We start from the raw sequence: 25,564 nt of genomic DNA on the forward strand, positions 1-25,564 counted from the left end.
GTGCCAGGTGCACCGGTTTGAGTGTGTCAAGAACTGCAACAATGCTGGGTTTTTCACGCTCAACAGTTTGCCGTGTGTATCAAGAATGGTCCACCACTCAAAAAACATCAAACCAACTTGACACATCTGGGGGAAGCATTGGAGTGAACATGACCTGACAAATTGAGGCTGTTCTGAGGGAAAAAAGGGGGTGCAAGTCAATATTAGGAAGGTGTCGTAATGTTTTGTACACAGTGTATATTTCAATCTAGCTGTCATTAAGGTGACAGGTCCATTTTATGGCAGCATAATGTATATTTATGGAAAACTTGGACCTTCGCTTTCTCTCCCTAAAGCAACATAAAAGGCATGGCCAATTCTAATGGGTTAATATTCATGGCTCGCTTGTCATGAGTGATGAGACTCCATCTACCTTTTAATGTGGCGGCCGAGGTACATGTGTAGCACAGGTGATTGTTCCTCAGCCTCATGGATCACATGTCCCGGGGCATTTCTAACAGTATGTGGTAGTGTGACAATGGATTGTAACCTTCACTGTTTCCTATAGAGAGCCCCAGGGCTATGGAATAGCTCAAGAGGCCATTGGTTGTTCATGTACAGTGTAGATGACAGTGATTTGTGTTATAGCTACTAGTGTTGGGGAGTAGTGAACTTCATGTACGTGCAGTGCCTTCAGTGAAGTATTCACACCCTTTGACTTACAGCCTGAATTTAAAATGGATTACATTTAGACTTTTTGTCACAGGCCTACACACACCATTCCGCATAATGTCAAAGTGGAATTCTGTTTTTAGATTATTATTTTTTTACAAATTAATAAAAAATGAAAAGCTAAAATGTTTTCTGTCAACAAGTATTCAATCCCTTTGATATGGCAAGCCTAAATAAGTTCAGGAGTAAAAATGTGCTTAACAAGTCAAATAATAAATTGCATAATTTCACTCTGTGTGCAATAATAGTATTTAACATGATTTTTGAATGACTACCTCATCTCTGTACCCCACACATACAATTATATGAAAGGTCCCTCAGTTGAGCAGTGAATTTCAAGCACAGATTCAACCACCAAGACCATGAAGGTTTTCCAATGCCACGCAAAGAAGGGCACCTATTGGTAGATTAAAAAAAGCATTCAGTGAATATCTTTTTCAGCATGGTAAGGTTATTAATTACACTTTGGATGGTGTATCAATAAACTCGGTCACTACAAAGATACAGGCATCCTTCCTAACTCAGTGGCTGGAGAGGAAGGAAACCTCTCAGGGATTTCACCATGAGGCCAATGGTGACTTTAAAACAGTTACAGAGTTTAATGGCTGTGATAGGAGAAAACAGAGGATGGATTAACAACATTGTAGTAACCTAAATGACAGAGTGAAAAGGAAGCCTGTACAGAATAAAAAAATATTCCAAAACATGCATGCTGTTTGCAATATAGCACTAAAGTAAAACTGCTAAAATGTGGCAAAGAAGTTAACTTCATATCCTGAATACAAAGTGTTATGTTTGGGGCAAATCCAACACAACACATGACTGAGTACAACTCTTCAAATTTTCAAACATGGTGGTGGCTGCATCATGTGATGGGTATGCTTGTCTTTGGCGTAGACTAGGGAGTTTTTTAGGATAAAAAGAAACAGAATAGAGCTAAGCACAGGCAAAATTTCAGAGGAAAACCTGGTTCAGTCTGTTTTCCAATAGACACTGGAAGACAAATTCAACTTTCAGCAGGACAATAACCTAAATCACAAGGCCAAATATACACTGAAGTTGCTTACCAGGATGACATTGAATGTTCCTGAGTGGCCTAGTTACAGTTTTGACTTAAATTGGCTTGAAAATCTATGGCAAGCCTTGAAAATGGATGTCTAGCAATGATCAGAGCTCTAAGAGACTTACTCAGAAAGACTCACAGCTGTAATCGCTGCTAAAGGGGATTCTGACATGTGTGTGAATATTTATGTGAATGTCTAAAAACATGTTTTCACTTGGCAATTATTATATAATCCATATTTAATCCGTAAACACAACATGCAACAATTTCGATGATTTTACTGAGTTACAGTTCATATAAGAAAATCTGTCAATTGAAATCAATTTATTAGGCCCTAATCTATGGATTTCACATGACTGGGCAGGGGTGCAGCCATGGGTGGGCCTGGGAGGGCATAGGCCCATCCACTGGGAGCCAGGTTCAGCCAATCACAATTAATTTTTACCCACAAAAAGGCTTTATGGCAGACATAAATAGTCCTCAGTTTCATCAGCTCTCCGTGTGCTGATCTCAGACGTTCTCGCAGGTAAAGAAGACGGATGTGGAGGTCCTGGTATAGCATGGTTACATGCCGTCTGCGGTTGTGAGGCAAGTTGGAGGTACTGCCAAATTCTCGTAAACAGCGTTGGAGGCAGTTTATGGCAGAGAAATTAACATTACATGCCTTGTCAACAGCTTGACATTCCTGCAGTCAGCATGCCAATTGCACGCACCCTCTAAACTTGAGACATCTGTGGCATTGTGTTGTGTGACAAAACTGCATATTTTAGTGTGGCCTTTTATTCTCCCCAGCACAAGGTACACCTGTGTAATGATTATGTTGATTAATCAGCTTCTTGATATGCCACACCTGTCATGTGGATTATCTTGGCAAATGAGAAATGCTCACTTACAGGGATGTAAACAGCTTTTTGTGTGTATGGAACATTCATGGGATCTTTTTTTTCAGCTTATGAAACATGGGACCAATACTTTCCAAATTGCATTTATATTTTTGTTCAGTATATCATTTTCTTAAGGGTAGCTTTAGTGTAGCTTAACTTCTTTCATTATGAAGTAATTGGTAGCTTGGTTAGCTATATTTTCAGAGTAGCTTCCCCAACACTGATAGCTACTGTATTGAGTATTGGTCTAAATACCAGTGAATCTACATATTCAGGTACATGGATCTAAATGTAATTTAACTACAAAGTAACAGATCTAATGAATATGGCACATACAGTACACTGTAAAAAGTGAATTGTTCTGTTAACAATTTCAAGTGTAAGTAGTAAGAAGTTCTGATTAGTAATTTGCGGTGGTGGTGTATCAATGTTTAGCATTGTTTTATTTATTTAATTTATTTTGTGATACACCTTAGCAGGGGCATTGTTAAGCATATTTCTCATTCCTCTAACAATAACTGGTGGTAGAACTGTAAGCATTTTAGAGTGATCCATTAGCCTCTATCATTAAGAGTGGTGCACAAGACCTTGCTGCTGGTGGGAATTGCTCCTATCATTATTGAACATGTTCAAATGTTTTTATATATCAGTTCACAATGAGCAATTACACCTCATAGCGCAATAAACTGCTTAATACGATTTTAGAAATATACTTTTATTTCTTCAAACGTACATACAACATTGTGTAACATCGTGACACTATTACGTATAAATAACTTGCAAAAAATAATACCTCAATATCAGCACAACAAAATCAGGTGTTTTTTACCCAAATATCAGTGTGCATGACTACTACCTTATGATTTTAAGTAAAGACGTAAAACGTAATAGAATCAAGTAAGAACAACTTATTAATAAATGTTACATTGACTTTAAAATATTAAATAATCATAACTTGTAAAAACTCAATCATTTAGATTAGCAGAACACAAATATATATATATATTTTTTCAATAAAAATAACATAATATACTGCTCAAAAAAATAAAGGGAACACTAAAATAACACATCCTAGATCTGAATGAATGAAATAATCTTATTAAATACTTTTTTCTTTTTCATAGTTGAATGTGCTGACAACAAAATCACACAAAAATAATCAATGGAAATCCAATTTAACACATGGAGGTCTGGATTTGGAGTCGCACTCAAAATTAAAGTGGAAAACCACACTACAGGCTGAGCCAACTTCGATGTAATGTCCTTAAAACAAGTCAAAATGAGGCCCAGACAGAGCTCGGACTTGAACCCGATCGAACATCTCTGGAGAGACCTGAAAATAACTGTGCAGCAACGCTCCCCATTCAACCTGGCAGAGTTTGAGAGGATCTGCAGAGAAGAATGGAAGAAACTCCCCAAATACAGGTGTGCCAAGCTTGTAGCGTCATACCCAAGAAGACTCGAGGCTGTAATCGCTGCCAAAGTTGCTTCAACAAAGTACTGAGTAAAAGGTCTGAATACTTACAGTACCAGTCAAAAATGTATACACACACCTACTCATTCCAGGGTTTTTCTTTGTTTTGACTATTTTATACACTGTAAAATAAATAGTGAAGACATCAAAACTATGAAATAACACATATGGAATCATGTAGTAACTACAAATATGTTAAACAAATCAAAATATATTTTATATTTGAGATTATTCATAGTAGCCACCCTTTGCCTTGATGACAGCTTTGCACACTCTTGGTAGTCTATCAACCAGCTTCATGAGCTAGTCACCTGGAATGCATTTAAATTAACAGGTGTACCTTAATTTGTGAAATGTCTTTCCTTCTTAATGCGTTTGAGCCAGTCAGTTGTGTTGTGACATTGTAGGAGTGGTATACAAAAGATAGCCCTATTTGGTAAAAGAAAAAGTCGATGGCCAGAACAGCTCAAATAAGCAAAGACAGATGACAGTCCATCATTACTTTAAGCTGAAGGTCAGTCAATAAAGAACATTTGAAGAATTTTGAAAGATTCTTCAAGTGCAGTTGCAAAAACCATCAAGCGCTATGATGAAACTGGCTCTCATGAGGAACGCCACAGGGAAAGAAGACCCAGCGTGACCTCTGCTGCAGAAGGTACGTTCATTAGAGTTACCAGCCTCAGAAATTGCAGCCCAAATAAATACTTCACAGAGACCAAGTAACAGACACAATTCAACATCAAATGTTCAGAGGAGACTGCGTGAATCAGGTCTTCATTGTCAAATTGCTGCAAAGAAACCACTTCTAAAGGACACCAATAAGAAGAAGAGACTTGCTTGGGCCAAGAAATGCAATGGACATTAGACAAGTGGAAATCTGTCTTTTGTTCTGAGTAGTGCAAATTTGAGATTTTAGGTTCCAACCACCGTGTCTTTGTAAGATGCAGAGTAGGTGAACAGATGATCTCTGCATGTGTGGTTCCCACCGTGAAGCGTGGAGGAGGAGGTGTGATGGTGCTTTGTTGGTGACACTGTCGGTAATTTATTTAGAATTCAAGGCACACTTAACCAGCATGGCTACCACAGCATTCTGCAGCAATACGCCATCCCATCTGGTTTGTGCTTATTGGGACTACCATTTGTTTTTCAACACGACAATGACCCAACACACCTTCAGGCTGTTTAATGGCTATTTGACCAAGAAGGATAGTTTAAAAAAAAAAATGTTTGCTTTATTTAACTAGGCAAGTCAGTTAAGAACATATTCTTATTTCAATGACAGTCTAGAAACAGTGAGTTAACTGCCTTGGTCAGGGGCAGAATGACATATTTTTACCTTGTCAGCCCGGGGATTCGATCTTGCAACCTTTCGTTTACAAGTCCAACACTCTAACCACTTGGCTATCTGCTGCCACAAGAGTGATGGCGTGCTGCATCAGATGACCTGGCCTCAATAATCACCCGACCTCAACCCAAGTGAGATGGTTTGGGATGAGTTGGACCGTAGATTGAAGGAAAAGCAGCCAACAAGTGCTCAGCATATGTGGGAACTCCAAGACTGCTGGGAAAGCATTCCAGGTGACGCTTGTTTAGAGAATGCCAAGAGTGTGCAAAGCCGTCATCAAGGTAAAGGGTGGCTCCTTTTATGAATCTAAAATGTAAAATATATTTTGATTTGTTTAATGCTGTTTTGGTTACGACATGCTTCCATATGTGTTATTTCATAGTTTTGATATCTTCACTATTATTCTACAATGTATAAAGTAGTAAAATAAAAATAAAAAACTTGAATGAGTAAGGGTGATCCAATTTTTGACTGGTACTGTATATAAATGTGATATTTCCGGGGGGTTTTTGTAATACATTTGCAAAAATGTAATACATTTTTAGAATAAGGTCTGTAACATAACACAATTATGACATATTTAAGGGGTCTAAATAATTTCCGAATGCACTGTATATGTAGATCAGCTCTTGCTTTGTGGATACTGGCCCACATGTGTTGTGCTTTTCTCCATCTCCATTTTTTAACTGGGAAACCTGTGAGAGACTTGAACATTTCTCTCTGTACTTTTGAATCACTATCCTAGACAGCCCACTATTACTCCGAATGTGTCTCTGCAGTAAACTTAATTAACTCCCCCGAACCTCTACACTGTGACTTGAGGCCAGATTAAATTACCACACCAAGGTGCTTGCAAATTATAATCACTGACTCTGAGAACCCACTGAGTCCCTATGGAGAATGCCCCAGGGCCAGTCCACTCACACAGGTTAATGTCCAATCAGGAGATAGGTCAAAAGGTCCCAGGACTTAGATACATCAACATCTCTGGTGTCTAATCAAACAACTGGCCCACCTCATCCATGTACTGAGGAAGGGAAATTAAACAGTCTGAAATATGACTGGGATGTATAAATGGATATCTAGGTAATCCTCTATCGGCAATGTTATCGCGTGTGATGTTGTCAGAGATGGTGTTAGCCTATAGGAGGTGAGGGGAAAGGTAATTGGAAAGGACCTTTGTTATTAGTTGGTGGTGAATGGTTGATTGGTGGTGAATGATTGATTGGTTAATGTTCTAGCTTTGTATCCATTCAATGCAACCTTTCACTTACATTTTTCTACCCTGGAAATATATATTTTTTAATGGTAATTCCACCATGTAGAGTAGACTTCACTTCCAATTGTTATCTCTCTCTTATATCATTTCCTTTTCTCTCTTCCTGTCTTTAGGTCAGTTGGCAGCGGGTACATGTGAGATAGTTACTCTGGACCGGGACAGCAGTCAGCCACGGCGGACCATAGCACGGCAGACGGCGAGGTGTGCCTGCAAAAAGGGTCAGATTGCAGGCACCACGAGAGCCAGACCGGCTTGTGTAGACGGTAAGAACCAAGATCCACCTCGATCCTTCACTTTCAGAGAGAACCCCCGAAGCATGGGGGTTGAAGGGCTTAAAGAGCTTTCCTCAAGGGCCTCTTGGGCCACCACCCCCTGTGCATCTAAGACCATTTCTGATGTTGTGGTTTCTCCGTTATCTCTGTTAAGATGGTTTAGGCATCTCGAATGGAGTGTTGCATTGCATTTCATCACCTGCTGTCCTTGTCCTGCGTGCCATCTGGGGAGAATTGGAAAGCAGCTGCTGGATACACATCGAATTGCCTCTCTCTGTGGGGTTGCATTGTGCTTATATTACTTTTTGTGCTTCAGCGGGTACACTTGGATGTTTTATCAAGTTGAAATACCTTCTCTCCCTTTGCACAATACTTACAAAGGCTATTGACAAAAGCCCTCATGGATCAAAAAGCCCACATGGATCAAAAAAGGCTGAAATTTGCATTTTTCCTGTGAATTGTATCCTTTCCATAATGTTGCCTGGCACCAGAGCAATTATTTTAGGCACCCTCAACTTTGTTTTGGCATTTTGTGAATGCTGTGACCTGTTTTTCCAGCTTTACTGTTGACAACTTGCCTTTGACACTCTTCCTGCTGCAGTTGTTGTTATGATACCTATGTACCTGAGTGAAGCACATAACACAACATCCTAATAACAGGTTTAACACCTGAGGTGGCTGGTGGTTGTCATTGCGTTTAAAAAGATGTTGGCAATACATCTTGGGTGACCTTTATTTACCTAGAGCATGGCACATCTTTGCAGGCTTGGTATTTATGTCAGGTCGCATCTCAGCTCGGGCACTCACTTTCTTTTGTTGTTTGTTCCAGAAATAAACATTGGTGAGCCATAGAGCAGGGTTTACTCTATCAGTGGAAAAACAAATGAGATTTCAGTTATTTTTAATCTTCCCTTCAGTTCTCAAGGTCCTCAGGCTGCAGTACCAAATGCTACAAATGTCTCTTTCCTCTATTCCCATTCCACAGAGGTCACATTTCAAACAGGATAATCCATATATCCATCACAGTTTAAATCCTCTGCTTCAACCAAACTGCAAGGAACTGGGCCAAAATATCACAAAAATCTGCAAAATTACTCATCTTTCATGCAGTGTTGTCTTTTGTTCATAATGAGTTGGATTATATTTAGAAAGGCCCAATCAGAGAGTAGATTGCTTCTGCCTTTGTGGAAATGTTGCCATGTAATGGTTTCACCTGTGACTTCGATCTCATTGAAAAACCCTCAGGATCTTTTTTAATCACACAAGAAACAGCTCCCATTACTTTCAAAGAAATAATGAGTGAAACATTCCTTCAGTGTATGAGTTCAGAAGGAACTAGAGAATTCAACAGAATCAACAAAAAGCAGTGGATGGTATACACTCTTGGTAATAAAGGTACGCTTAGGGTACAGTATTGTTCCCTTGGGTACAAAAATATTAAAATACTGTCCTGACGTGACTATCATTAATGTGATGACTGTTATTTATCGAATCAACTAACTATGTTTAATTGTTGCTTGATTAAATTAATCATGTAACAATTAACTAATTAGGAATTTGAGGCACCACAGAAGAAGTTGTTTAATGAGTTACCATCTCCCGAGTTAAACTCGAAGATATATATATGTATAAATGATATATCGATAACAGGCACTTATTAACTCCTATGGGCTACGTGGGACGCTAGCGTCCCACCTGCGGGACACAGCCATTGAAATATCAGGGCGGCAAATTCAAAAACAACAAAATGTCATAATTCAACTTTCTCAAACATACAACCATTTTACACCATTTTAAAGATACACTTCTCCTTGATGTAACCACATTGTCCGATTTCAAAAAGGCTTTACAGCGAAATCAAAACATTAGATTATGTTAGGGGAGTACATAGACAAAAATAATCATACAGCCATTTCCAAGCAAGGACATGTGTCAATAAAACCCAAAACACAGCTAAATGAAGCACTAACCTTTGACGATCTTCATCAGATGACACTCCTAGGATATTATGTTACACAATACATGTATGTTTTCTTTGATAAAGTTCATATTTATATCCAAAAACAGCATTTTACATTGGTGCGTGATGTTCAGAAAATGTATTCCCAACAAAACTACCGGTGAATGTGCACATCAATTTACAAAAATACTCATCATAAACGTTGACAAAATATATAACAACTATTTAAAGAATTATAGATAGACTACTCCTGGATGCAACCGCTGTCAGATTTTAAAATAGCTTTACGGAGAAAGCACATTTTTCAATATTCTGAGTACATAGCTCGCCATCACAGAAAGCTATACAGACACCCACCAAGTTCGGGGCAACCTAAACTCAGAATTAGTATTAGAAATATTCTCTTGCCTTTGCTGATCTTCGTCAGAATGCACTCCCAGGACTGCTACTTCCACAAGAAATGTTGTTTTTGTTCGAAATACTCCATATTTATGTTCAAATACCTCCGTTTTGATTGTGCGTTCAGAGCACTATCCAAATGCATAACGTGCGAGCGCGGTACCAGAGATGAAAAGACAAAATGTTCCATTACCGTACTTAGAAGCATGTCAAACACTGTTTAAAATCAATCTTTATGGTATTTTTTACGTAAAATTGTGATAATTTTCCAACCGGACAATAGCGTATTCATTCAAGGAGAAAAAGAAGGAGGGGCGCGCTCGCGGGATCAAGCATATCCAATCCCTTTGTTGCCTGGCAGTCCACTCAGTAACTGAGCTCCTATTATCTGCCCAGTGACCAGAGAATGCTCAAACCACTTTCTGAAGGCTTTTGACAGCCAATGGAAGCCTTAGGAAGTGCAACGTAACCCCACAGATACTGTAGTTTCGAAAGGGACTAGAAAGAAGAACTACAATTCTCAGATCCTCCACTTCCTGGTTGACTTTTTCTCAGGTTTTTGCCTGCCATATGAGTTCTGTTATACTCACAGACACCATTCAAACAGTTTTAGAAACTTCAGAGTGTTTTCTATCCAAATCTACTAATAATATGCCAAAGTAGTAACCTGTTTAAATTGGGTACGTTTTTCATCCGGCCGTGAAAATACTGCCCCCTAGCCCAGACAGGTTAACTTCTCTAGGGCCAGTGGGACGATTTCGTCCCACCTACGTAACAGCCAGTGAAATCCTGTGGCGCATTATTCAAATACCTTAGAAATGCTATTACTTCAATTTCTCAAACATATGACTATTTTACAGCATTTTAAAGACAAGACTCTCGTTAATCTAACCACACTGTCCGATTTCAAAAAGGCTTTACAACGAAAGCAAAACATTAGATTATGTCAGCAGAGTACCCAGCCAGAAATAATCAGACACCCATTTTTCAAGCTAGCATATAATGTCACAAAAACCCAGAAGACAGCTAAATGCAGCACTAACCTTTGATGATCTTCATCAGATGACAACCCTAGGACATTATGTTATACAATACATGCATGTTTTGTTCAATCAAGTTCATATTTATATCAAAAAAACGCTTTTTACATTAGCATGTGATGTTCAGAACTAGCATACCCCCCGCAAACCTCCGGTGAATTTACTAAATTACTCACGATAAATGTTCACAAAAAACATAACAATTATTTTAAGAATTATAGATACAGAACTCCTTTGTGCAATCGAGGTGTCCGATTTTAAAACGTTTATCGTGAGTAATTTAGTAAATTCACCGGAAGTTTTCGGTGGGTATGCTAGTTCTGAACAAAACATGCTAATGTAAAAAGCTGTTTTTTGATATAAATATGAACTTGATTGAACAAAAATGCATGTATTGTATAACATAATGTCCTAGGAGTGTCATCTGATGAAGATCATCAAAGGTTAGTGCTGCATTTAGCTGTGATTTTGGTTTTTGTGATATATATGCTATCTTGAAAAATGGGTGTGTGATTATTTCTGGCTGGGTACTCTCCTGACATAATCTAATGTTTTGCTTTTGTTGTAAAGCCTTTTTGAAATCAGACAATGTGGTTAGATAAAGGAGAGTCTTGTATTTAAAATGGTGTAAAATAGTCATATGTTTGAAAAATTGAAGTTTTAGCATTTTTGAGGTATTTGTAATTCGTGCCACGCTATACCATTGGATATTGGTGAGGCATTCCACTAGCGGAACGTCTGTCCATAACAGGATAAACACCATGGGACCACACAGCTGTCATACCGGTCAGGAAGGAGACGTGTTCTATCTTCTGGAGATGAACGTACTGTGGTGCAAAAAGTGCAAATCAATTCCAGAACAACAGCAAAGGACCTTGTGAAGATGCTGGAGGAAACAGGTACAAAAGTATCTATATCCACAGTAAAATGAGTCCAATATTGACATAACCTGAAAGGGCGCTCGGCAAGGAAGAAGCCACTGCTCCAAATCCGCCATTAAAAAGCCAGACTACGGTTTGCAACTGCACATGGGGACAAAGATCGTACTTTTTGGAGAAATGTCCTCTGGTCTGAGGACAAAATAGAACTGTTTGGCCATAATGACCATCGTTATGTTTAGAGGAAAAAGGGGGAGGCTTGCAACCCAAAGAACACCACCCCAACCGTGAAGCACGGGGATGGCGGCAGCATCATGTTGTGGGGGTGCTTTGCTGCAGGAGGGACTGGTGCACTTCACAAAATAGATGACATCATGGGGAAGTAAAATTATGCAGATATATTGAAACAGCATCTCAAGACATAAGTCAGGAAGTTAAATCTTGGTCGCAAATGGGTCTTCCAAATGGACAATGACCCCAAGCATACTTCCAAAGTTGTGGCAAAATGGCTTAAGGACAACAAAGTCAAGGTATTGGAGTCGCCATCACAATGCCCTGACCTCAATCCCATAGAACATTTGTGGGCAGAACTGAAAAAGCGTGTGCGAGCAAGGAGGCCTACAAACCTGACTCAGTTACACCAGCTCTGTCAGGAGGAATGGGTCAAAATTCACTCAACTTACTGTGGGAAGCTTGTGGAAGGCTACCTGAAATGTTTGACCCAAGTTAAACAATTTAAGGGGAATGCTACCAAATACTGATTGAGTGTATGTAAACATCTGACCCCCTGGGAATGTGATGAAAGAAATAAAAGCTGAAATAAATAATTCTCTCTACTATTATTCTGACATTTCACATTCTTAAAATAAAGTGGTGATCCTAACTGACCTAAGACAGGGAATTTTTACCAGGATTAAATGTCAGGAATTGTAAATAACTGAGTTTAAATGTATTTGGCTAAGGTGTATGTAATCTTCTGACTTCAACTGTTCATGTACAAACCCTGCATGTTTAACGCTAGCTACAGGTATTATCTTTGTAAACATCTGTAAACACGTTGTTATAGCCGATTTGGACATATTTGTATAAAAGAGAGAACATACAGAGCTCCATGTACGTTTGTGTAAATATATTAAATACGATAGTATTTGTTGAAATATTAGGTACGTACCTTTATGATTTATATTTACTTGTTTGAGATATATTCATTTGTTATTAGTGTAACTTAGTTTTTGCCCCCCAACTCTTGTACCTTCATTGTACTGGGATAAGTGTGTTAGGATAAAGGCAGGAAGTTGGGCCTTCGGGGGAGAAGTCCTAGCTAGACGCGGGAGCAGTATAGTCTTTTGACCATACAGACATACAGGCAGGTCATATTATGTATTTTCCATGTCAAGTAATCTATGCTTTAAGTTGATTGGAGAATCTTTTTTTTGTTAGATATAAGAAGAATAAACCTTTTTGTTGCGCCATATCCCTGGATCTCATTGAATGTTTTGGCCATTTGGAAACCTTGAATGTGGACTGTATGCGTACGAAAAAAACCCGCTTTCAGGCTAGGGCAGTAGCTATGGTAAAGAGGATAGGAAGCCACGTGTTTCCTCTTCATTATTATGCATGCCTCAAGGGACATGCAAGCAACATTCTTTCTGGAAGAACCTACCATATTGATGAATGAAGTGATGACTAAAGGATTTCCTCTTTGAATAAATGTAGTTATTTACATGGAGGATGCTTCCTAAGTAATTGCACAAAGCAACAATTAATCTACACAATGATGAAGTGTGTGCAGGTGTTCAGGTAGGTTCAGAAGAATTTATATATCCTGTTAGGGCTAGGGGGCAGTATTGACACGGCTGGATAAAAAACGTACCCGATTTAATCTGGTTACTACTCCTGCCCAGTAACTAGATTATGCATATAATTATTGGCTTTGGATAGAAAACACCCTAAAGTTTCTAAAACTGTTTGAATGGTGTCTGTGAGTATAACAGAACTCATATGGCAGGCAAAAACCTGAGAAGATTTCATGCAGGAAGTGGCCTGTCTGACAAGGTGTCGTTCTTCTTGTCTCTGTTTATTGAAGAGTGAGGATCTTAGCTGTCCCGTGACACTTCCTACGGCTGCCATAGGTTCTCAGAAGGAGGAAAAACGCTGAATCGTGGCTTTGCAGGCTCTGGCTGAAACAAAGTAGCGCATTTGGGTAGTGGCTGGTTACAGTACTGTGAGACTCAGGCTCGCGCCCGCGTCGACCGAAAGCTTTGTTTTCTTTCCTCTGTTTAGCTAAATGGACATTCCCGGTCGGAATATTATCGCTTTTTTACGAGAAAAATGGCATAAAAATGGATTTTAAACAGCGGTTGACATGCTTCGAAGTACGGTAATGGAATATTTCAATTTTTTTTGTCACGAATTGCGCCATGCGCACGACCCTGATTTACCATTTCGGATAGTGTCTGGGACGCACGAACAAAACGCCGCTATTCGGATATAACGATGGATTATTTTGGACCAAACCAACATTTGTTATTGAAGTAGCAGTCCTGGGAGTGCATTCTGACGAAGACAACAAAAGGTAATCAAACTTTTATAATAGTAAATCTGATATTGGTGAGTGCTAAACTTGCCGGGTGTCTAAATAGCTAGCCCGTGATGGCTGGGCTATGTACTTAGAATATTGTAAAAGGTGCTTTCACCAAAAAGCTATTTTAAAATCGGACATATCGAGTGCATAGAGGAGTTCTGTATCTATAATTCTTAAAATAATTGTTATGCTTTTTGTGAACGTTTATCGTGAGTAATTTAGTAAATTGTTAGTGAATTCGCCGGAAGTTTGCGGGGGGTATGCTAGTTCTGAACGTCACATGCTAATGTAAAAAGCTGGTTTTTGATATAAATATGAACTTGATTGAACAAAACATGCATGTATTGTTTAACCTCTATGGGCTGGCATATAAAAGCCTAGGGTTGTCATCTGATGAAGATCATCAAAGGTTAGTGCTGCATTTAGCTGTCTTCTGGGTTTTTGTGACATTATATGCTAGCTTGAAAAATGGGTGTCTGATTATTTCTGGCTTGGTACTCTGCTGACATAATCTAATGTTTTGCTTTCGTTGTAAAGCCTTTTTGAAATCGGACAGTGTGGTTAGATTAATGAGAGTCTTGTCTTTAAATAGCTGTAAAATAGTAATATGTTTGAGAAATTGAAGTAATAGCATTTCAAAGGTTTTGAAAATCGCGCCACAGGATTCAACTGGCTGTTACGTAGGTGGGACGAATTCGTCCCGCCTGCCCCAGAGAGGTTAAACTGTAAGATGAATCAAATGTTCTACTACAGTGGATGCTTGACTGCAGTTAATTAGGTATGCAATTGGAGAAGATTGCAATGCATTATTATGCAGTGTTGTCAACACATTTTTTACCCATTCTCTTTCATTTCTTTCACTCTATTTTCTTCCATATTAACATGATTATTGTCTGTAGTCATATTAGTCTCACATCCTTTACCACACAGCAAATTGGCCGATGTTACCTTGTGTTGATATTTCAGTGTAACATTTCTAGTGTTGATTCAGGTGTTAAATTAACAGTCATTGTTGTAAAAGAACCCAAGTGTTGGTGTTAATAACCAGTGTTTAACCAAAACCACGCCCGGCATTATCATATTTCCCAGCATGCTCTATTGCGAGTAGATTTAAAAAAAAATTGTGTTTTAATATCTATGGTTTTGCATGTACACCGATGAATTCATCTTATGCTACTCAAATTTAAATAACATATATATTTTTAAACTAATCCACCCGTTACAGAAATGGTTGTATCAGTTTAGATGGTAAAGTAGTCTCATATTGTAACGCCCTGGTCATAGAGAGGGGTTTTTTGTTCTTTATTTTGGTTAGGCCAGGGTGTTACATTGGGTGGGCATTCTATGTTTATTTTTCTATGTTGGTTTGCTTCTTTGGTTTGGCCGTGTGTGGCTCCCAATCAGGCACAGCTGTAGTTCGTTGTTGCTGATTGGGAGTCACACATAAGTAGCCTGTTTTTCCTTTGGGTTTTGTGGGTGATTGTTTTCTGTTGAGAGTTTTTCCTAACAGGACTGTTTTGCTGTCGTCTTTTGTTTATTTTTTTGTAGTGTTCTCTTTTTCAATTAAATATCTAAGATGAACACACATCCTCCGCTGCACCTTGGTCTCATTACGACGACACCCGTTACACATATCATCTTTCCAACCTGACACTCATTTTGAATGCAGGATGTACAAATGTTGCATATCCAAACTCTGGTTGATTACAATAAGAATTACACAAGTTTGCAAGCCATCGTAACTTGCAGACCTAATAAACATGAGTTTCAGGGCACTGATTTAGAGTAAAATAATGATGGGTCAGTCACGAATGATTCGGCTCTAAGAGCCGGCTCATGTAGGTGAACGTTGGGAGCTGGCTCGCATATCAGAAGAGCCGAATCTATTTATACAAATATTTTACAAATTAGATATGAATAATCAAAATATTTAAATGAATATAATTAACTAATTCAAAGAATGAAAAAATATATAAAATAATATAGGCCTAAATGCTCAAGCGCACACATATTCGTTCTGTCTGCTCAGACTAACAGCCTCACCTGTTGTTCCTGTCAATCAGACACGCAGTGCCAACCAATGAACCAAAGATGCATGAGGGAGGGCCGAGCCAACTCACTCACTGTCACACACTTAGCAGCCGAGGAGAGAGGAAGGAAAGCTGTGAAAACAGCGTGAAAATGAGTCAGAAGCACAGTAGCATTTGGATGCATTTTAATAATGTAGACAATGTTAGAGCACAGTGTAGAATTTGCCAAAACAAAATGTCATATATAGCCCTTTCTATGCACAACCTACACCAGCATATGTGAACTGTGCACCCAACTGTGAAGCTAGCTGTAGCGGATCTTCGAGAAACTAGCGGGCCTGCTAGTGATAGTGGGGATGTATCCACTCAGCCAAGTAGACATACTCCGCGACCCACAGCAACGGTCTATGGACCAGTTTATGCCAAAGTCTATGTCTGTAGCAAAACAAGGCTAAATTGACATTGCATTGACTAAAATGATTGCCACTGATTTCAAGCCATTTTTGATCATGGAGGACAGAGGTTTTAGCAATAATCTAAATTCAAAGTACACAATTACAAGCAGGAAAACCCTTTCAAAATCACTTATTCCACAACTGTACGAGGGCACACAGGCTTCAGTGCGGGAAGAGTCCAAAAAGCTACTGTAGTTTGCCTTACCACTGACTGCTGGACATCAAGGATAACCACTTCTTACATGTCGGTTGCATGTCACTTCCTTGAAGATTTTTCGACATCTAGCTGTCTTCTGGACTGCTTTGAGTTCAGCGACAGACACACCTCAGAGAACTTGGCAGAGGAACTGTTGAGAGTGGCCAGAGAATGGAAAGTAGATGGAGAAGTGGTCTGTTGTGTTAGCGACAATGCAGCTAACATAACCAAAGCCATTAAAATGTTTAAATGGACCCAGTGATGCCAGAGCGATTGATGAGGCTCTTCAGAGAATAACCTCAGCAGCAGGGAGGGACAGCCCCAGCAGTCAGCTGGCTCAGGCACCAGGGCAACAGGAAGAAGAGGGATCAGATGGAGCAGAAGCACCAGATGTAGTGTCACAAACATCTGCTGTTTGGATGCTGTTTGAGGAGAGAGCAACTGGGGATTCAGCACAAAGGAATCCCTCAGCAGATGCCTTAATGGAGGTCCGATCCTATTTGGAGGAGCCCCTCCTCCAAAGATCTGCAGATCCTCTGAGCTGGTGGAAGAACAAGGCCTCTGTCTACCCACGGCTTACTAAAGTCATGACAGGGAGACTCTGCATAGTGGCCACATCCGTTCCCTCTGAGAGGGTCTTCTCAAAAATGGGACAAATAATTACTGGGAGAAGAAACCGCATCAGCCCCTCGAAAGTGAGGCAGCTTGCATTTCTGAATGCAAATCTTTCATAAAAGCAAAATATGGTCAGCATTGCTGTGTGCTGCTGGTTATAACATGGCAATAAAGAGAGATAAGAGGGACCAGTTTAATGGTTTAAGTGGGATGCTGCAATTTTGCACATTGTTATTTATTATTCTTTGATATGGTGCAATATTCTATTATTATGTTGTTCAGATTGTATTCTTTTGAATTGTTACATTTATATGCACTTTGTTTATATACATTCAAAAAGTTATACTATAAATGCACATGTGTAATAACATCCTTCTTTTTTACATTTATTTCAATTTGTGGGATGCTGCAGTTTTGCAAATTGTTATTTATTTTTCTTTGATATGGTGCAATATTCTATTATGCTGTTCAGATTGTATTCATTTTGAATGGTTAGATTTTTTGCACTTTGTTTATATACATTAAAAAGTATATATGTTTAAATGTTTAATAGCATTATTTTTCATAACAAACCAATGCATTTTTAAAGACATTGTGGTTAAGGTAGAGTATGATTTCATTTAATAATTTAATGAGAATTGTTTTCACACCAATAATAGTCAAACTATCGCTAACTGTTTGACTTAAAAAATACAAAACATATTTTTTTAAAGAGCCGTTTGGGAGCCGAGCCGAATGAGCCGGCTCACTGAAAAGAGCCAGAATGCCCGTCACTAGAGTAAAACTAGGCCCTCATTAAATAAAAGTACTGTGTTAACCAATTTAATGATGATAAATTCACTTACACTCTCACTTGGTGAAGGCCAGAGGAATATAATAAATAGTACTGCAACAATCAAATCTCTGTCACTATCAAATACAGTCATGGGTGGTAACTCTACAATTCACCAGAAATGGTAGGCACTCTGGGAAATATACTAATATGGCTTTACACTAAGCAGTGTGTTAATTTAAAGATCACGAATAGTCAAAATCATGTTTTACATGAAATTGGATGATATTGGAAGGAAACCAGATCGAAGTATGAGGACTTGACTGTTACTTCTACATTGATAAAGTTTGATCATAAAGTTACTGGTCCCGCTCCCATGTCAAACACTTGGATTCATTATTAAGGAGACAAGATGACCTCACCTTAACTCTCATTTTAATACAACAATGGTAACATGATATTCTATTACCAAATTTAAATAAGTACCGCCTTGTAACCAACATCGGAGAAGGCATGTTTGCAGAGGGGACTGGTTTATTCAGCTAGATAGCTAATCTACTGGTGCCAAAATGTGACTGTAAATATAATTTAAAGTTTACCCTATTCATCTATGGTAAAGATACACTGAGTGTACAAAACATTAGCAACACCTGCTCTTTCCATGACATAGACTGACCAGGTGAATCCAGGTGAAAGCTATAAACCTTTATTGATGTCACCTGTTAAATCCACTTCAATCAGTGTATGTGAAGGAGAGGAGACAGGTTAAATAATGCTTTTTAAGCCTTGAGACAATTGAAAATGTGTGCCATTCAGAGGGTGAAGGATTTAAGCTCCTTTGACTGGGGTATGGTAGTAGATGCCAGGCACACCGGTTTGAGTGTGTCAAGAACTGCAGTGCTGCTGGATTTTTCAAGCTCAACAGTTTCCCATGTGTATCAAGAATGGTACTCAACCCAAAGTCAGCACATCCATCAGTGCTGCTGTGAACAGCATCATCGGACACATGCCAAAACTGGAGATGCATATGTATTTTAAAAATGATATTGATGACATTTTGATGTTGTTTGAGTTTCTTTGTGTATCACCAAATTTATTTTAGATGATTTACTGCATCACTGTTCACTGTATCCAAGTTGCTTGACATAGGTGTTTCAAAGAGCTGTCAGTCAAGTCGAGCTTATGCATGTAAGCTTCCCGACCACTCGGGCCTGTCTTTTCAAACTTCCTGGTAGTTACCCATGAGAGAAAAAGTACTTTTCAGAAGGACTCTTCAGGACCTTTAACACTGAAAAGTGTGGACCCATATAGACATTGTACCAGTATTACAGTACATTCATCACTTTAAGTATTGATTTAACCCTGGATACATTTCTGTACAATTTCTCTGCTAAAGCAGTGAGCATAGATGAAAAAAAAGTAATGTACAGACATATACTCTAACATCTGTTTATAGGAATCCCCACCATATTTTATTTACAGGCAAATTGTCATACTGAATAAAGCATTAAAAACTTAACAACAATTGAGCATTTAAGATGAGTGAACCTTGAGCATCAATAGCAGTGATAGAATCTTTGGCTTTCAAGGCCAGGGTTTCAATGATGTCATCCCCACAGTGACCGTACGTACATATCCCAACCAGAAGCCATGGAGTACAGGCAACATCCACACCGAGCTGAAGGCTAGAGCTGCCACTTTCAAGGAGCGGGACATTAATCCAGACGCTTTTAAGAAATCCCGCTATGCCCTCAAATGAACCATCAAACTGCAAAGCTTCAATACAGGACTAATATTGAATCCTACTACACCGGTGCTGACGCTCGTCGGATGTGGCAGGGCTTGCAAACTATTACATACTATGGAGGTAAACCCAACCGCGAGCTGCCCAGTGACACAAGCCTACCAGATGGTCTAAATGCCCTGTATGCTCTCTTCGAGGCAAGCAACAATGAAGCATGCATGAAAGCACCAGCTGTTCTGGACGACTGTGTGATCACGCCCTCCGTAGCTGATGTGAGCAAGACCTTTAAACAGGTCAACATTCACAAGGCCACGGGGCCAGATGGATTACCAGGATGTGTACTCAGAGCAAGCGCGGACCAACTGGCAAGTGTCTTCACTAACATTTTCAACTTCTTCCTGCCTTTGTCTGTAGTACCTACATGTTTCAAGCAGGACCACCATAGTCCCTGTGCCCAAGAAAGCGAACGTAACCTGCCTAAATGACTACTGCCCCATAGCACTCACATCGGTAGCCATGAAGTGCTTTGAAAGGCAGGTCATGGCTCACATCAACACCCTCATCCCGGAAATCCTAGATCCACTCCAATTTACATACCGCCCCAACAGATCCACAGATGACGCAAACTCAATCGCACTCCACACTGCCCTTTTCCACCTGGACAAAAGGAACACCAATGTGAGAGTCCTGTTCATTGACTACAGCTCAGCGTTCAACACCATAGTGCCCACAAAGCTCATCACTAAACTAAGGACCCTGGGACTAAACGCCTCCCTCTGCAACTGGATCCTGGACTTCCTGACGGACCCCCCCCCCCCCCCCCCAGGTGGTAAGGATAGGTAGCAACACATCAGACATGCTGATCCTCAACACGGGGGCCCCTCAGGGGTGTGTGTTTAGTCCCCTTCTGTACTACCTGTTCAACCTTTGACTGCATGGCCAAGCACGACTCCAACACCATCATTAAATTTGCTGACGACACAACGCTGGTAGGCCTGATCAGTGACAATGATAAAATAGCCTATAGGGAGGAGGTCAGAGACCTGGCCGTGTAGTGCCAGGACAACAACCTTTCCCTCAACGTGTGCAAAACAAAGGAGATGATCGTAGACTACAGGAAAGGGAGGGCCAAACATGCTCCTATTCACATCGATGGGGCTGTAGTGGAGCGTGTCGAGAGTTTCAAGTTCCTTGGTGTCCACATCTCCAACAAACTATTATGGTCTAAACACACCAATAGAGTCGTGAATAGGGCATGACTCTATTCACAACCCCCCCAGATCTTCAGAAAATTCTACAGCTGCACCATCGATAGCATCCTGACCGGTTGCATCACCGCCTGCTATGGCAACTGCTCAGCATCCAACCATAAGGCGCTACAAAGGGCAGTGCGTACAGCCCAGTCTGACAAAGACTCCAGTCATCCAACTCATAGACTGTTCTCTCTGCTACCACACGGCAAGTGATACCAGAGCACCAAGTCTAGGTCCAAAAGACTCCTTAACAGCTTCTACCCCCAAGCCATAAGACTGATGAACAAATAATCAAATGGCCACCCAGATTATTTGCATTGACATCCCCCACCTTTGTTTTTACACTGTTGCTACTTGCTGTTTATTATCTATACATAGTCACTTTACCTCTACCTACATGTACAAATGACCTGAACTAACCTGTACCCTCGCACATTGACTCGGTACCGGTAACCACTTTATATAGCCTCATTATTGTAATTTTGTATTTCTTTTTTTATATTATTTCTTTTTCACTTTAGTTCATTTAATAAATATTTTCTTAACTCTATTTTCATACAACTGCATTGTTGGTTAAGAGCTTGTAAGTAAGCATTTCACGGTAAGGTCTACACCTGTTGTATTTGGCGCATGTGACAAATCTAATTTTATTTTATTTTATTACAACACTACACATGCTTGTGCATTGGGAAATATTACACACATGCACACTTGTATTGCTGTCATTTGTCATTTTGACATGTTTTTTCAATTAATTAGCAATCTTCAGAGAGGATCTTTGGAAGTGCTTAAAATGTGCCATGGAGAGAAGCATGTTGACACTTCGGAGCAGTAAGATAATGGTCTGATAGCACTGCACACAAGGCAGGATTTGAGGATTTTATCTCTCTATTGAAAATGAGCTAAGGTCTTAGTCCTTTCATGTGATTATGTTTAGACAATATGATGAGACTCCCTACAGTTTCTAGTCATTTGGAATATGGAACGATGTTGTTTGTTAGGCCATTAGCAATATCACAGAGATGGTATTTTTCAGAAAAAGCCTAGTGTACAGCTAAAGGATGTTTACATATGGAACTCATTCAGCAGGCACTCTGCTGTAACACAAATAGCCAAATTTGTCCTATCATGACCTGCCTTTTGATTCTCTTTTGATTATTTTCTATATTATTGTAATGTAGTGGACTTATGACATTTATTTAGTGTTGTTGTTTAGTGAAGTTTCTGGGGAAACTATTTTCTTGAATATCTTACTTTTACTGTTGCCGGTATTCAATCAATTAAAGGCATATACAGCATTGTGTCCCAGGGAGGGAGTTGACACTTGATTGAAAAACTGTCAGTCCCTTGTCATGGCCTATTCAGTTCTGATGGCAAACCTGTCTGCAAAGTCACACAACAAGACTGTTTCAACCAGCTGTGCAACTGGGAAGTTGTTGCCTGTACTTTTGTCTTTACAGCCTACAATTATGCTCTTTTGTTATCTGCAAATTATGTCCCAAAATACGTTGGAATATTAGGTGAGCAGACCTTCGTCCTTGGGAATGTTGACAATGTGGACATACATCATTATCCCACAAAACATCCATCTGGTCTGGGGCCATATAAAAAAGTGCACATCCTTTCCTTCTGTCACTCCAGGCAATTTTCATAAGAAGGTGTTCATGGCATATACAGAGTGGGGGGGCTCACAAAGTGTGTTTCATTACCGCAGCGACAAGCCCATAAGGAGAAATAAATGAGGGGTGGCAAAAAGACAAATTATTATAGATGATATCTACAAGTAGAAAGGATAAATGATGTGTGAATTAATATGTACTGTGCATCATGGTAGATTATTTCCCCTGTGACCCCCTTTCCCAAAGAGACCTCTCAATGGATCCAATCAATCAGCACAGACTCATGAGCTAAGCGCTATAAACAGATGCCAAAATTTTCCCTATTATCATAACACAGATGAGCTTAGCTTCTTTGCATGGGTAACAGGAATTAGACACAAACAAATGGCATAAATACAAATCAATCATTCAAAAGGTATTTTATTAAAGGATTTATTCTGTGTTGCAATTATGTATGTGTCACGTCCTGACCAGCAGATGGAGCTAGTGTTTTAGTTTTGGGGTCAGGACGTGGCATGTTTGTGTTGGTTAAATGTTGGGTGGATGATTGGGACTTCCAATTGAAGGCAGGTGTGTATAGTTGCCTTTGATTGGAAGTCCTATATAGGTGTGTGTGTTTGTCTTTGGGGTGTTGGGGAATTGTTCTGTGTTGAGCCTATGCTTTGACAGACTGTTTGTTGGTTGTTCGGTCATTCTCATGGTTTGTTATTTTGGCATTCATTTTGATAGTTAATAAAAGTCAAGATAAGCCTGCACATACCTGCTGCGTTTTGGTCCTCTTCTCTCCAGTACGACATTTTTAAGGATGAGTACAACTTATTGTATGACAGTATGCCAATTAAGTGTAAATACAGTGCCTAGTGAAAGTCTGCACACCCCTTACAGAGTCTACATTTTGCTGCCTTACAATTTAATCAAAAAATTAATTTTATTGGATTTGCTTTCATACAGGTCTACATAACCTGCTCCACATTTTCAAAGTGAAATATAGTTATAGAAAATTGTCCAAATTAATAAAATAAAATAAAAACCTAAGATTCCATGATTGCATATGTCTTCACAGTTAACACTTAGTGGAAGCACTTTTAGCAGCCATTACATCTGTGAATGATTTTTAGATTTTTAAGATAAGATTCTACCAGCTTTACACCAATCTTATGGTAACATATATATACTTTGTTTTTGTAAAAATGTCTCAAACTGTCACGGTTTTTGTACGAAGGAGACCAAGGCACAGCGTGTGTATCGTTCCACATTTTATTATAACTGTGAAACTATGCAAGACACAAATAAACTACTAAACAAAAACAACAAACCGTGACGAAGAGGTGCAACATACACTAACTCAAAAGTGTCTCCCACAAAACCTAGTGGGAAAAACAACAACGTAAATATGATCCCCAATTAGAGACAATGATGACAAGCTGCCTCTAATTGGAGATCATCCCCCAAAAAAACAACATATAAATACAGAAACTAGAACCCCACATAGAAATACATAAACTAGGTAAAACCCCCAACATAGAAAAAAGAAACTAGAACCAACATACACATAAATAAACTAGACAAAACCCTGTCCCGCCCTGACCTACTCTACCATAGAAAATAAAAGCTTTCTATGGTCAGGACGTGACACAAACTCAGTAAATTTGGCTGGGAATCATTGATGGACAGCAATATTCAAACCTTGTCTTTGATTTTCAAGTTAATTAAGTTATGACTGAGACTGGACCATTAAGTATCACTCAACACCTCTTGGAAAGCCATTCTGGTGTGATTTTAGCATTAGAATGTGTTTAATTTTCCCTCTGAAAAATACAACTCTATCCCAGTGTTAGGTATTCAGAGGACTGATGCAGGTTTTCCTGTAACATTTTACATGGGCGTTGCTCCTTTCATGTTTCTTTTGATCCTTACAAACTCCCCTGCCAGTGACAAGCATATCCATAACATGATACTGCCACCACAAAACTTGAAAATACAGAGAAGTTTTCTCTGTGTTGTGTTGTATTGGATTTGACCGAAACCTGTAGTTTTTAATTTGGGCCAAAATGTTTATTTCTTTGCAATGTTGTCTTCCAGTATTACTTAATGACCTTGTTGCAAACAGAATAGATGATTTGGAGTGGATTTTTTTATCACAGCCTTCCTCCTTTTCACTTTGTCTAAAGTCCAGTAATGTCGGGTTGCAATGTTGTTGATCCTCTTTATTCTCAAGTATTGTGGTGGCAGCATCATGTTATTGGTACGCTTGTCAACGGCAGGGACTGGGGAGTTTGTTGGGATGAAAATACATTTAACCTCTTGGGGCTAGGTGGGACGCTAGCGTGCCACCCGTGGTGCACTCCATCAACAGCAGGTGCATTTCAAGAGCGGCAAATTTGAATCCAAATAAATGTCAAAATTCAAATTTTTCAAAAATACAACTATGTTACACCATTTGAAAGATAAACATCTCCTTAATCTAACCACGTTTTACGATTTCAAAAAGGTTTTACGGCGAAAGCATAAATTTAGAGTATGTTAGGACAGTACATTTACAAGAGTTGTGTGTAATGTTTTGTCAAGTCAAAGACAGGGTCACCAAAACCATAAAACCAGCTAAAATGATGCACTAACCTTTTACAATCTCCATCAGATGACACTCCTAGGACATTATGTTAGACAATGCATGCATTTTTAGTTCTATCAAGTTCATATTTATATCCAAAAACAGCGTTTTACTATGGCATTGATGTTGAGGAAATCGTTTCCCTCCAATAACCGGCAGTCAAGTCAGCGTCACAAATTAAATAATTAAAATTAGAAAACATTGGTAAAATATTATATTGTCATTTAAAGAATTATAGATTTACATCTTTTGAACGCAATCAACATGCCAGATTTAAAAATAACCTTACTGGGAAATCACACTTTGCAATAATCTGAGCACTGCGCCCAGAAAAATACGCGTTGGGATACAGACTAGACGTCATGTTGGGGAGATCTAAA

General features: G+C 39.2%; 1 protein-coding gene across 1 annotated transcript in view; it reads left to right on the forward strand.

The window, feature by feature from the left end:
* LOC106561036 (chemokine-like protein TAFA-5) overlaps positions 1-25,564 on the forward strand; it is a 148,480-nt gene that overhangs the window by 45,283 nt on the left and 77,633 nt on the right. Inside the window, exon 2 of the mRNA XM_014124602.3 lies at positions 6,870-7,019. Within this exon, the coding sequence (XP_013980077.1) occupies positions 6,870-7,019 (150 nt within the window). The remainder of the gene's footprint in view (positions 1-6,869; positions 7,020-25,564) is intronic.

Source organism: Salmo salar, chromosome 10, assembly GCF_965601325.2.
Source record: "Salmo salar chromosome 10, fSalSal1, whole genome shotgun sequence".
NCBI classification, from domain to species: Eukaryota; Metazoa; Chordata; class Actinopteri; order Salmoniformes; family Salmonidae; genus Salmo; species Salmo salar.